Source organism: Eptatretus burgeri, chromosome 11 (assembly GCF_056783735.1).
Source record: "Eptatretus burgeri isolate ZD-2024b chromosome 11, Ebu_testis_v1, whole genome shotgun sequence".
In the NCBI taxonomy this organism is placed as follows: Eukaryota; Metazoa; Chordata; class Myxini; order Myxiniformes; family Myxinidae; genus Eptatretus; species Eptatretus burgeri.
Genome location: NC_140971.1, coordinates 16,163,253 through 16,175,913, shown reverse-complemented (window position 1 = coordinate 16,175,913; position 12,661 = coordinate 16,163,253). Strand labels below are relative to the sequence as shown.

The following is a 12,661-nucleotide window of genomic DNA, read 5'->3' as shown; positions in this document are numbered from 1 at the left end:
CCATCCCAAAGAGTGGTTTTTCCCCCATCCTCCCATCCCCCCATGAGAAGAACAAGAAGGGGACCAGGGTGGTCACAATGCTTATAAAAGTGACAAATTATGGGCAGCAGTTGACATGTTTCCAAAAAGTCAAACGATGAAAGGACTAGTTGAGCCAAAAGTGAGAATTTGCGTTTAATTACATTTCAAGATCAGATTCAGAAGACAAAATAAAGAAAGTCAAGATTCTGTTCAAGGTTAAAGTACATCGAGAGGAGGATCCCCCTCGTTATTGCATTTTGTAAGGGTGGAGCGAAATTGATGTTTGTATTTCTCCTGTTGAGGTGGGAAGGGAAGCTTGACAGAGGACAAGTTGAAAGGCAGTGCATAAGAACACACGTCAACAAACAACTGCACACCGATCAAGATGGAGTAAAATGCCTCGGTCAGAAAGTTTTAAAACAACTCTCGTGAATAATTCAGAACTTGTATGGATTAAGAATTCTCCACAAGAAAACATCGAGTGCGATAATATTGCAGCCTCAGTGTTGGCTGGTTTCTTTCTCTGATTGCTGGCTGCCTTACACCAATGTACAACAAACGTAGGCCTGGCTCTGCAGTGGAAACAGCCCAAGTGCCAAACATGGCTGGCGTCCTGCTGTTCAAATGCACTGGGACAAATGAGTCATTAAATGAATAACTAGAAGGGCACTCGGTAGAGCGCATACCTCCGGCACGCAATGCCTGATCCACGACAACATATCAGGCCAAATACATTTTTGAAATATTATTCTATATATCATTTTTGGCCCTATCTCTCAATGGTGACTTTAAAAATTAAATAATTCTCGCATCCAGATCCGGACCCGGATCTTCACCAAAATCGAATCAATTCATCCTCGCCACACACCCAGACTCCACTAAGTTTCATATGATTCTGTCCACAACGTTTTAAGATATCATGCTATATTTCGGTTTCGCCCCATCTCTCAAAGGAGAAGAATCACTTTTAAAATTCTAGTAGTCAGATCCGGATCCGGATAGTCACCAAAATATAATCAGTTCATCCTTGTCGCACACCCAATCTGTCCACCAAATTTCATCCAGATCCATGCACAACTTTGAGATATCCAGCACACGGTCAAACAGAAAGAGGTGAAAAAATAACCTCTTCCACCTTCGGCGGTGGAGGTAATCAATGGAAAACTGCGATGAGAGTTTGAATTTCGGTGAAAACCGAATTGTGTATTCATAAAATCAAGAGTGGCTAAAAATATATATTTTTCTTTGCGTCGTTTGCTTTGGACCAAATAGCAATGTTATCCTTTCGTCCGAGTACGTGCGTCATCGTGCACTTGCTCCAAGTATCAGAAATGTTATAATTTCTGCGGGTACAATGCACACATCAATAACATACCACACCGTACAAAAAGGAATAATTATGCAGAAAACAGTGTGTACAATGCATAAATTAATAACTTTAAAATCCCGTTTTACACGAAAGCAACACGATTTACAGAGAAGCACCGGCAATGAGGTTGTGAATGTGAATTGGACCCGAATCTTTCACGGGAGGCTAACATGATTCAAACTGTAAATTCACTATTTCGTGGATGAAGGAATAAAAAGGAAAGTAAATTTGAACTCTCGTCCAAATGCATGTAAATCACGCATAAAACTTACATACGTACAACGCACAACCCATAAACGCATGTTAACCACTTCCGAGCCACAGCCAAAACCATCAAGCCGCATTTCCATGAATCCAAGTACAAAACACACGACACAGTAATTCACTGTTTTCATTATTATTAAATTTTGATAGGATTAGGGGCACGAATAACTTAGATGGGATTTTTATTTTATCCTTCAATAGGCCAGGAACATTGACCTCAGCCACCTAAGGTGGACAGAGGTTGTTTTCACCCCTGGTTTGTCTGTATGTCTGTCTGTCAATGAGCAGTACATCTCAAAAAAGTTCTGTATGGGTTCAGACAAAACTTGGAAGACAGCTTGGGAGAGTAACAAGGACAAATTGATTCGATTTTGGTGAAGATCCGGTTCCGGATTCGAGAATTTATTTTTATTTTTAAAGTAATTCTTTACCATTGAGAGATAAGGCCAAAAACTATATAATCGCACGACATTTCAAAAAGTTATGGACATATTATGACAAAACTTGGTGGATAAGCTGGTTAGGTGACAAGAACAAGCCGATTCGATTTTGGTTCAGGTCCGGATGCAGATCCGGCCTATCGGGATACAAAACGTGAACTGTTCAGTCTGGTGGAGGTAGGTTCTCTACTGAGTGTTCTAGTTTATGTTGTGTTTGCCACCAAACAAACAAAGCCTCATTCGGTACGGGTCCGATACTGTCAAAGTCTTCAGGTTGAGAAGCAAAATTGTGACTTTCGTTGAGAACTTTTACGCACGATGCAAGTGAAGGGATTTAGGATTTTTTTTTTGTTTTACAGCATTATTGGGTGGTCGCTAGACTATCGGGTGGTCGCTAGACTACCCTTATTCTCAGGTTTTCCATCTGTCTGTTTGTTTGTATGTAATGGACAGCTCTGGAGGTCAGAGGAGTCAACTGATTTTGATGAAACTTGACTGGTAGGTTCATACCTAGTTGTATGCTTTTGTATGACTAGTTGTATGACTGGATCTAGTTGTATGCTTTGGAGCACCGTTGCTATGGATGCCACTGTTGCCTTGCAACGAGACTGAAATTTTCGAAAAAAATCCCCCCCCCAAAAAAAAAAAAAAATAAAAAAATAAAAAAAAAATCGGCTTCCGTGCTTTTAATGCGGACTATAATCAACATCTTTGTCAAAAAATTTCAGCCCGATCCATCAAAAACTGTATGACTAGTATGCAATTATATAGTGACCATCCATGTCACCTACCGGCTTGTATCCTTTTTCACTTTGGTTTGTGCTCTGACAGTATATTTATACGATGCACTCATTGTTGGCATGATACTGCAGGAGATATTCTGTTAAATAATGACGTTTGCAAAAATGCTGTCGTACAATATTTAACTGCCATCACTCCCCCTCCCTGCCTCTTTTACTTTACCATGATTATGTAATACATTTATGGCCTCAAATTCAACGTAAACTTAGAGCAGGAGCCAAGTGAGATTTAATGGTTGCGAGAGTTCCAAAAGGTTTGAGATGATTGAGGTTTAAAGTGACCCTAACTAACCACAAAAACCACATTCTTAAGTAAATCTAATGTGGGATGAGATAGGGGGCGCCACTCGAATTACCCCCAAAATGCCATTTAATTGTTGTGAAAGTTCCAAGCATAATTCCTTTGCTATTTGGTAGAGGACATATCACTGATCCAAAATACATTACTTAAGAAAAAGTATTTTGTGGGAAAGCTCATTTAAGATGCATGCTAATTAGCCATTTAATTGCTCTTAAAGATCCATCATTGAAACCAAATGCAAAATGTAGAGTAAAGTCCCCTGATTTAGAATCACCGACTTAAGAAGAAAAAAATGTGGGAAAGTCCACTTAAGATGAGGTCAAACATTAATTTGGGCTTAATTAGCCATTTAATTACTCTGAAAGATCCAAGCATAATTCCTTTACTATCTGGTAGAGGACATCTCACTGAGCCCAAATCCATTACTTAAGAAAAAATATTTTGTGGGAAAGGCCATTTAAGACGCATGCTAATTATGGCTAATGAGCCATTTAATTGCCCTTAAAGATCTATCATTGGAACCAAATGCAAAATGTAGAGTAAAGTCTCCCGATTTAGAATCACCGACTTAAGAAGAAAAAAATGTGGGGAAAGTCCACTTAAGATGAGGTCAGATATAATCAGTCATTGGGTTATATTGTAATATCTGTATTCCATTTCAATGAAGCTCGCCTTCAGGATTGCATTCTTGCATACCTGTTATAGTATAGATCACATTCTTAGTGCGCTGGATGTAGACAGGTCACAAAAATGTTGGGAGATTTTTACCATACCTACCGGTACTAACACTGACTGATGAGCTTGTTGTTAGGCAAGTCAATATTTGGCCTATTTGGCTTCACATACCGAGATAATATCAGTGCTGCCATCTATTAACAATCTTAATCCAACATTAAAGCAACGGAACCAGTTCCTTCATCAATAATTGACAATGTGTTGCTTACTATCCAACACAAATGAGGGCTGCTTTATCTTAAAGGTAAAAAGGACACAACAGAGCCCCTTGGCGAGGTAAGTTCAAAACAAGTAAAGTACCGGTAATTAGTAAAAGGCCTTCAATGACATGCCAATTTCAGTTTTCTCAACATGCATGCATATGGTATGCCAATGCTGAAATAATCTCATTAGTTCAATTGTAACCTGGTATCAATCTGTTTTTGCTATAAATTCAGAATAAGTTACATTTGGCCTTATTGGTTAACTTTTCAGACTAGATAATGGTCTAGTTGGACCAGCATTTGATACAGTGGGTGAGGTCACAGCCAGTGTTAAGATCACACTAACACCTGATCCTGACACCTAACACTAAAGATCACACCAGTTGTGACCTGCTTACAGAATCTAGGTGTGATCCCTGGATCACACTCGATCCAGGTGTGATCACAGGTCAGAGCCAGCGTTGGGTGCTAGGATCACACCAGGTGTCACACCGTAAACCCAGCTCAGTGTTAGCGATCAGAATTTCTGCATTCATTTCCATTTGCCTTAACACTTGATCACTAGGGATCAAGGGGTGTTGGAGGTCACAACCTTCCAGATCAGCCGTCTTTGTTTTCTGTATCTTGTATGCCTGTTATGCGGATTCGTGTTTGGCAAATAAAATGTATACAAGTTTTAAAAATTTCATTTAATTTTAGGCTGTTGGTGTTCTGAATCTGATAGTGATACTGATGATTAGCACTAAAAATAGATAAGGCAAGCTATCTGTTTTTGCTAGTACTAGTAACTTCCGAAAGCAATATATTGTAAGAATGTGCACTATAAACCCCAGTTGTTTGCATAATTGATCATCATGATGTCTACCCAGAATACCTGTTGTTTCAGTTGTGGATCTGTGAGACTTTGGCACAAACACTCTTACATTTTAGAACAATGCACAGTCTCTAGAATATTTGTGAACATGACGGTATCAGTTGGAAACTTTTTGCATCTAATACTGTATGATCAGTTATTGAAAAAGTGATTATGAGAAGTATGACGTGCTCAGTAATGCTGGTGGATACGTTTTAATTGACAGTGTTCACTCTGGTAACCAAAGCAAAGTTATGGCTCTTGCAAACTCTATTATATGTGATTTTAAAACTTTATTTTGGTATTGCAGACAACGATAGTTTCTGACCAGATACATTCTGTTTCTTGTACCCCTGGACTAGAAATTTGCAGGATGGTGAATACAGTTGTGGGATTTTATTTTTAATCCGTGCAAAATAGTTACAGTGGAACCTCCTTTAACGGACACCTCTACCAGGAGGACAACCTCTCTATTAAGGACACCCAATGTAGTCCCAAATTGGTCATTTCCATTCAATTTGACCTCTGTAATCAGGACGCCTCACTATTAAGGACAGCGTTTGTCAGTCCCAAGGGTGTCCTTAATAGAGAGGTTCTACTGTACCTCCCACTTAATTTCCTTTCAAAACCAACCATGCAAACATAACATGTTTGTCAGCCTTTCAAGATCGGGATATTATTTGAAATATCACGTGCGTTGGATTTGGTAAGTTGAAACTTTTCAAAACACTTAGAATGTGCAATTATGGTGGATGCCATTCATGATGAAGACCTGCATTTTCTCTTTATTTTCTGGAGTATATGCCGTACCAAATAAACAGAGTATAATTTTTTTTTTTATCTTGTCCTTGCCTATGTTTCGATATTACTTGCAGTTTCATAATCAGTGCCCTTGCGAAGCAACCATGATAATTACATCTGACCTCATCTTAAGTGGACTTTCCCACATTTTCGTTCTTCTTAAGTTTGTGATTCTAAATCAGTGAAATTTACGATACATTTTGCATTTGGTTCCAAGGATGGATCATTCAGAGTAATTAAATGGTTAATTAGCCTGAATTAGCATGCGTCTTAAATGAGCTTTCCCACAAAATATTTTTTCTTAAGTAATGGATTTGGGCTCAGTGAGATGTCTTCTACCAAATAGTAAAGGAATTATGCTTAGATCTTTAAGAATAATTAAATGGCTAATTAAGCACTAATTAGCGTTTGACCTCATCTTAAGTGGACTTTCCCACATTTTTTTTTCTTCTTAAGTCGGTGATTCTAAATCAGGGGACTTTACATTTTGCATTTGGTTCCAATGATGGATCTTTAAGAGCAATTAAATGGCTAATTAGCCCTAATTAGCATGCATCTTAGATGGCCTTTCCCACAAAATATTTTTTTCTTAAGTAATGGATTTGGGATCAGTGAGATGTCCTCGACCAAATAGCAAAGGAATTATGCTTGGAACTTTAACAACAATTAAATGGCTAATTAAGCACTAATTAGCATGCATCATAAATGGCCTTTCCCACAAAATATTTTTTCTTAAGTAATGGATTTGGGATCAGTGAGATGTCCTCTACAAAATAGCAAAGGAATTATGCTTGGAACTTTAACAACAATGAAATGGCATTTTGGGGGTAATTCGAGTGGCGCCCCCATCTCATCCCGCAGTATATTTACTTAAGAATGTGGTTTTTGCTGTTAGTTAAGGTCCCTTTACACCTAAATCACATCGAACCTTTTGGAACTCTCGGAACAATTAAATCTCACTTGGCTCCCAGACTACATTGAACTCGTTTGTTTTGGAAAATTTGGCCATTCTACAGGGTTGCCTGAAAGTCGCTTTACCACTCATTCATTCTTAAACTCCCTTAATATCCGGGTTTTATTGTGTAGTACTTACAATAATTAATTAATCATTGTATGCGTAGGCACTCCATTTTTTATTGTAAGTACTGCACAATAAAACCTGGATATTAAGGGAGTTTAATAACGAATGCTTCACTGGGAAGAGGTGAAGCGACTTTCAGGAAACCCTGTAGTATCCACGACCGTAAAAACGACAAACTCTTCACATGAAATCTCTGTACTATTTCATCTTGATGGCTCTGCCTAGTGATCGGACACATGCTTGGATCACTGGATCGTGCCATCGTGCTCGTCAGTTTGGAAATGCACTCTTTCACTTTCCGCACCACCGACGTTCGTTCGTGTGCCAATGTACTCGGAGTCATCATGGAAATGCAACACCAGTCTCATAGGCTTCATTTATTTTAACAACAGAAGAAAGGCTTCCATGAGCTTAGAGCCACCTTGTATTCCAAAAAAAAAAAAATGCTGCTCATGGAAGAACATTACATAACAAACGAAAAACAGAGAGAAAACTATAGACTACAGAAGTGAATTGGCATAAAGCTTCCAGAAACTATTGAAGCCATAACAACAAATGGCAGAACCAAAACGCTGGAAAATGCAAGTGATGAACCAATTTGGAAACAGCTATCAATGGAAGGGGGAAAAAAAGAAAAAAAAGAAGAATAAGGACAAAACAAACGGGAAAGGAGAGGAGAGTGAGGGGGCAGATTTGGGGTGCAGCACCAAAGGTTTCTGAGCAGCATGATGGTCGCCAAGTCATAGATAACTTCCTGCATGAGTGATAATTCAATTTAGCAAGATAAGTTTCCAAAATGCAATTGTAAAAAAAATAAAATAAAAGGGTAACGTCTCAGCACGTCTACATGAAGGTGGTTAAAATGCCGAAGTAATGCTAAAGCTTTGTCTTTAAAGGGAGGCAGGTGGTATGGGACGACAAGTTCAATCAATGATGCCCTCACAACAACGACATGAATCAAATAAAGCATCGATGGGGGCGATGGAATTTGTACACATGAAAACGGCGAGTCTCACATGCAAATCAAGTACGGTACGGCAAACGAGTAAGGCGAGGAATGAATGATGAAGAATGAGTGGCAAGGCACTATATAAAACGGTGAGAAATGGCATCAGAAGGCTCGCTCATTCTCCTACAAAGTGCTATTCTGCTAGAATGCAGCACGGATTAGGTATTGCTTCACCCAAATTTTATCAACGTACGAGCTAATGGGTGCCGAGTTAAAAAAAAAAAGAAAAAAAAAAGGTTTTACTGTTCAACTTCATCTGCGACCATTCTGAGCGAAGAAGTATTAGAAAGAATATTGCATTCAACAGATAAAGGCCGGAAGCCCTCAAGACCTTATGTTATCGGTATTCCGAGGTACAATGCTGCAAGAACGTGCAGCAGGAGGTTGAAGAGGAAAATTGACGTGCATACTGTCAGGCCTCCATCTGCAAATCTCTCCCTCTGTTGTTTTCCGTCTCACTGTCTTCACAAGCACAACAGCCGCAGTCGTCTGTGATCGCTGATACCTGACGATACTCCTTCCTGATACTGGGTTGCCACCACTCGATCAGCAGCAACATTCCGGTGATTAGAAGTGTTATGATGACGCAACCCAAAATTGCCAAGGTCACCAATGCAGCTGTCGATAAGTACCTGGTCGACGGGTTCAGTTTGTTCCTCAAAACACCATACCTCTGCTCTCCATCGCCAGGCTGCAAAGCATGCTGTTGCTTCCCATTCGCCAGTCCCTTTTGCGATCGATGGAAGCAACCACCGTGGTCGTCGTTCGTGGCGGGGCAAGGACAGGCCGTGCAGACGCGCACCCCATCTTTCAGCACTTCGCAGAAACCAGTTGGACACGTCTCCACACACGTGTCAAAGTGCGCATGCAAGTTCTTGTTACACTCTGTGAAGACACACCAGTAACCAACCACCTGTTGGATGTTGTGGATTCCATTCACAGACAGCAGCAGTTTTACAGAAACATTTGCTTTTCACTCGATTAGAGGATCGATCAAGCGGGGATAATAAATCACTCTTACAAGCTGGTAGCACACGAGTTCCATACGTCCAACGAAAACACTTATTCCATCGGTGCCAAGTATCGGTGGTGGGTGCCTGGAAAAACCCAGTGAAAGAAACTAAGCTATCATCCCACTGGCACAGGGTGAGACTCGACTTTCCAAATATCCTTCAACCCATTTGGACAGCCCACTGTTTACGAGAACAGTTTGAAATTTTTTTAATAACTGATACACAAGGCATATGTGTAGATCAATTCCAGGCACTCAAGCATGAGGAGTTTGAACGAAGAGGTCGATAAATTAAAAAAATATCAACAGCATCTCGGCAAGGTTGGAATTCCTTTGAACCGAGGTGGAACTGACGCTCGAGTCTTCATATCGATGAGGGAGTATGGCTGACGTTTTAACCCGATGAACGTATGTCTTTCGGTGGTAAAGGCAAGTTCATTTCTGGGATAGGGCTTAGCAGGATATCCTCGAGGTATGTACACTCACTGCTGAGCTGTCTCGCATGGGTTCGAATCTCAGCCCAGCTATAACCTGTTTTCCTGGTGTTTCGTAGGCAGGTTGATTTATCAATGCGTGCATCGTTGCTCGGAGGGGTGTTAAACTTGGTGTTCCACCTTTTAGCATTAGTTGGTTAACGTTAAAGATTCCATGGCATCCTTCGCCAAGAGCGGGCGAGATATCGCTGGCACCACGGCCAAATTCAAAATTCCTGCTCAAATCTGCAGGAGGCACTGCATCAGCCGCACAGCTGCACTCCCACCAAATGATTCCACCCGCAGCCTTGCGCTGAAGAAAAGATTGCTGGGATGTTTCGGCAAGGCTCCGTGACGTCGGTATGAATACCAGTTCCTGATACACAGGTTGCAACTGAAGGAGCTCTGTAATGCGCACTTGTTTAAGAATCATGAAACTTTTTGGGAACAAGGTGGTAATGGCAGAGGACAAGGTCACGGTGTGCATCAACCTCTCTTGTGAAGCATCATCAGGTATACAAAGTCAGTAAAAGATGTTCTGCAAGTTGCAAACCTCATGGCAATTGCAAAATTAAAAATAAATAAATAAATAAATAAATCAATCACTGGACTAACATCACAGAGGTTTTGGGTTCAAATACAGGTTAGGGCACGTTCTAACCAGCTGAGCTAATCTTTTGACAAAGGCCTCTTCTCCATTGGGTAACATGTCAGCACATCTGGTGGAAACCAAGCTGGCTCATTAATGCCCTTTGAGGAAGTAGATAATCTGCCTTCCCTGCCTCATCTGGTTAACATGTAACAACAGTCCTCACATTGTTGTTGACTCTTATCTCAGTGGCACCTTTGCCACCCCTTCCACCATTGATTGCTGGTGACTAGGATCCCTACTTACCTGCTGTTCTGTGGGCTGTGGTTTCATGGAAGGGATGAAGAAAATCGTTATATGGAATGTGCAAACAACATTGATCAGTTTGGGATTTTATATTTGCAAGGAGAAACTGAGCGGGCAAGGACAGCATTGATATACACACTCGCCTCTGGGCTGTCTCGCCTGGGTTCGAATCCCGACCCAACTCTGAACTGTCACCTTGGTGTTTCTTAAGGGAGGATGATTCATCTATTTCGTAGGGAGGATCAATGTGTGTTCCGTCCCTCAGATGGATGTTAAATTAGGTGTCCCATCTGCCGGCATTAGTTGGTGGACGGTAAAGATGCCACGGTGCCTTTTGTGAAGAGGAGACGAGCTATCTCCAGCATTCTGAACAAGGTTCAAATTCCTGCACACTCAGTCATGTACTCTGCATCGGAGTGGTGACCTTTCCAGTGTTGTAACTTTAGCCAAACGAACTACTTCGGCAGAACAACGCTCTGTATAAACTATAAAGCATGGTATATGAATGAATGAATGAATGAATGAATGAATGAATGAATGAATGAATGAATGACCTGACCTACTCATTTTAAAGTGGTCAATTGATGCCAAATCGTTTCTGTTTCAGACTTGATATTATCCGTTACTGGACATTGAACGACTTGCATTCAGACAGTCGACACTGAATAATGGGTGATTAAAGTGACGACAAGGGGAGCATGGTACTCACGGGCCTTCCTCGGAACACCGGGAATCACAAGATGATGCTTTGACGTCGACATCACCGTGCTCGATTTCAGTACAACTCCTACTGTGCAATTTTAGCAGACCTGACCAGCTGCGGTGTTTTGGACATTCTCACCACAACTCATTGACTCAACATGGTGACAAGAACCGTGCAAACTTTGCTGGAGAGCAGACACAGCATAAAAGGGCAGAGAAATATAAGAGGCAATTTGGAAATGAACTTTACCCAAGCAGGTCCCATTCGTATCGTAGAGCTTGCATTCCGGGTCTCTGTAACTCGTGCCGAAGAAGACTAATGAGAACCGCTTCAGTGGGCCTGTTAATGACAAGTCACAGTTTCAAAAGTTTATTATTATTATTATTTTGTCTACAACCTGTGGCTGCTGATTGTATCAATACCGGGAGCACGATCGTGTCGCTGATGCAGTGCCCCCTGTTTCCAGTAAGCCGGTACTCATTTTGCCGACCTCAGAAGGATCACAGGCTGAGTCAACCCACCTGGTGTTATTTGACGGCACGACAGGGGCTCAAACTCAAGACCCTATGATCTTAAGCCAGTCACCTTGACCGTTAAGCCAACACCAGGCTTTGTTTCAAAGGCCAGAGTAAAAGTAAGCCCTCCGAGCTGAAAGTAGACACGTGGAGATGTTACCTTCAAACAACTACGTAATCAATTCAACTAACCACACTACCCTCCGAATTACAGTACAACATCGTTGTGCGGTCAATTCTAAGTAACCAACTTTGAGAAATGCTCCATCTCCCCATACATGTCATCACAAAACTATACAAGATGTGCACAGCAATGTGTTTTCTCAATGCAGCCTCTTTCAATCCCAATACCCATAATGCACTTGAACTGCTGCAGCTGCAGACAATCTACAAGGGTATGGGGAAGCAATATGGCATCATGGCTTTGTGATATTAAATTATAGAAAGCATGCTAATAGCAAGGAGAAGTTGAAAGGCGGCTGTTGTAAAGACTGGGTATAAGTACCGCGGTTTTTAGCGAAGCCTGTGTTTTTGATCTCCAGCGTCCACTCTCCCTTCGGATTTTCATCCCAGCTGTGAGTTGTCATGAAAGGCCAGTTGTCAAAGCCACCAGACTGGATATCATTTGGCCTGTTCGGACAAACAATCCCTCATGTTCATCATGTGACAGGCAGAAAACCATTGTACCACCATGTACCAACAGAATTTCCTTGCACAACATAATATTTCCACCAAGAATATCCTGACCTATTATAAGGACAAAAAAAAAGAACGCCGCCACTCACGAATTACTCTGCCTATGACGTCGTTCCCACGTAATAACACACCTGCAGTATAAACATGAGTGCACAATGGTTGAAAAAGTCTTCTTGATAAAGTACAGAGATGCTACGTACATCTTATGTGGTTTTGTCTCGACAGGGTCTGAGGCTATAGACAATGTGAAGCATTCATACAAACTACAGAAATAAGGAAATAATGGCCCAACAGAGAAACCTAAAGGATATTGGATTCAAACATGGCAATTGTCATGAAATGAAGTGCGCAAAGCAAGCCTCTGGTACAGTTTCCACCAAACCATGATCAAACAATCGTGCTCGCAATGGCATGCCAAATGCTGAGCGAAACAGACGAGGTAGATTTGGCGTATCAAAATACTCGCAAGACCAAGTTCGTATATCTTTCA

At 41.1% G+C, this 12,661-nt stretch overlaps 1 protein-coding gene across 3 annotated transcripts in view; it reads right to left on the bottom strand.

Annotated features, from left to right (window-relative positions):
* Positions 1–161: 161 nt before the first annotated feature.
* Positions 162–12,661, bottom strand: part of LOC147016565 (furin-like) — a 107,974-nt gene continuing 95,474 nt past the window's right edge. For all 3 annotated transcript variants that reach the window (XM_085845338.1, XM_085845341.1, XM_085845339.1), the window contains 3 exons: positions 11,981–12,105; positions 11,210–11,299; positions 162–8,762 (listed from right to left, as the gene is read on the bottom strand). In XM_085845338.1, the coding sequence (XP_085701464.1) occupies positions 8,290–8,762; positions 11,210–11,299; positions 11,981–12,105 (688 nt within the window). In that variant the 3' untranslated portion in view covers positions 162–8,289. The remainder of the gene's footprint in view (positions 8,763–11,209; positions 11,300–11,980; positions 12,106–12,661) is intronic.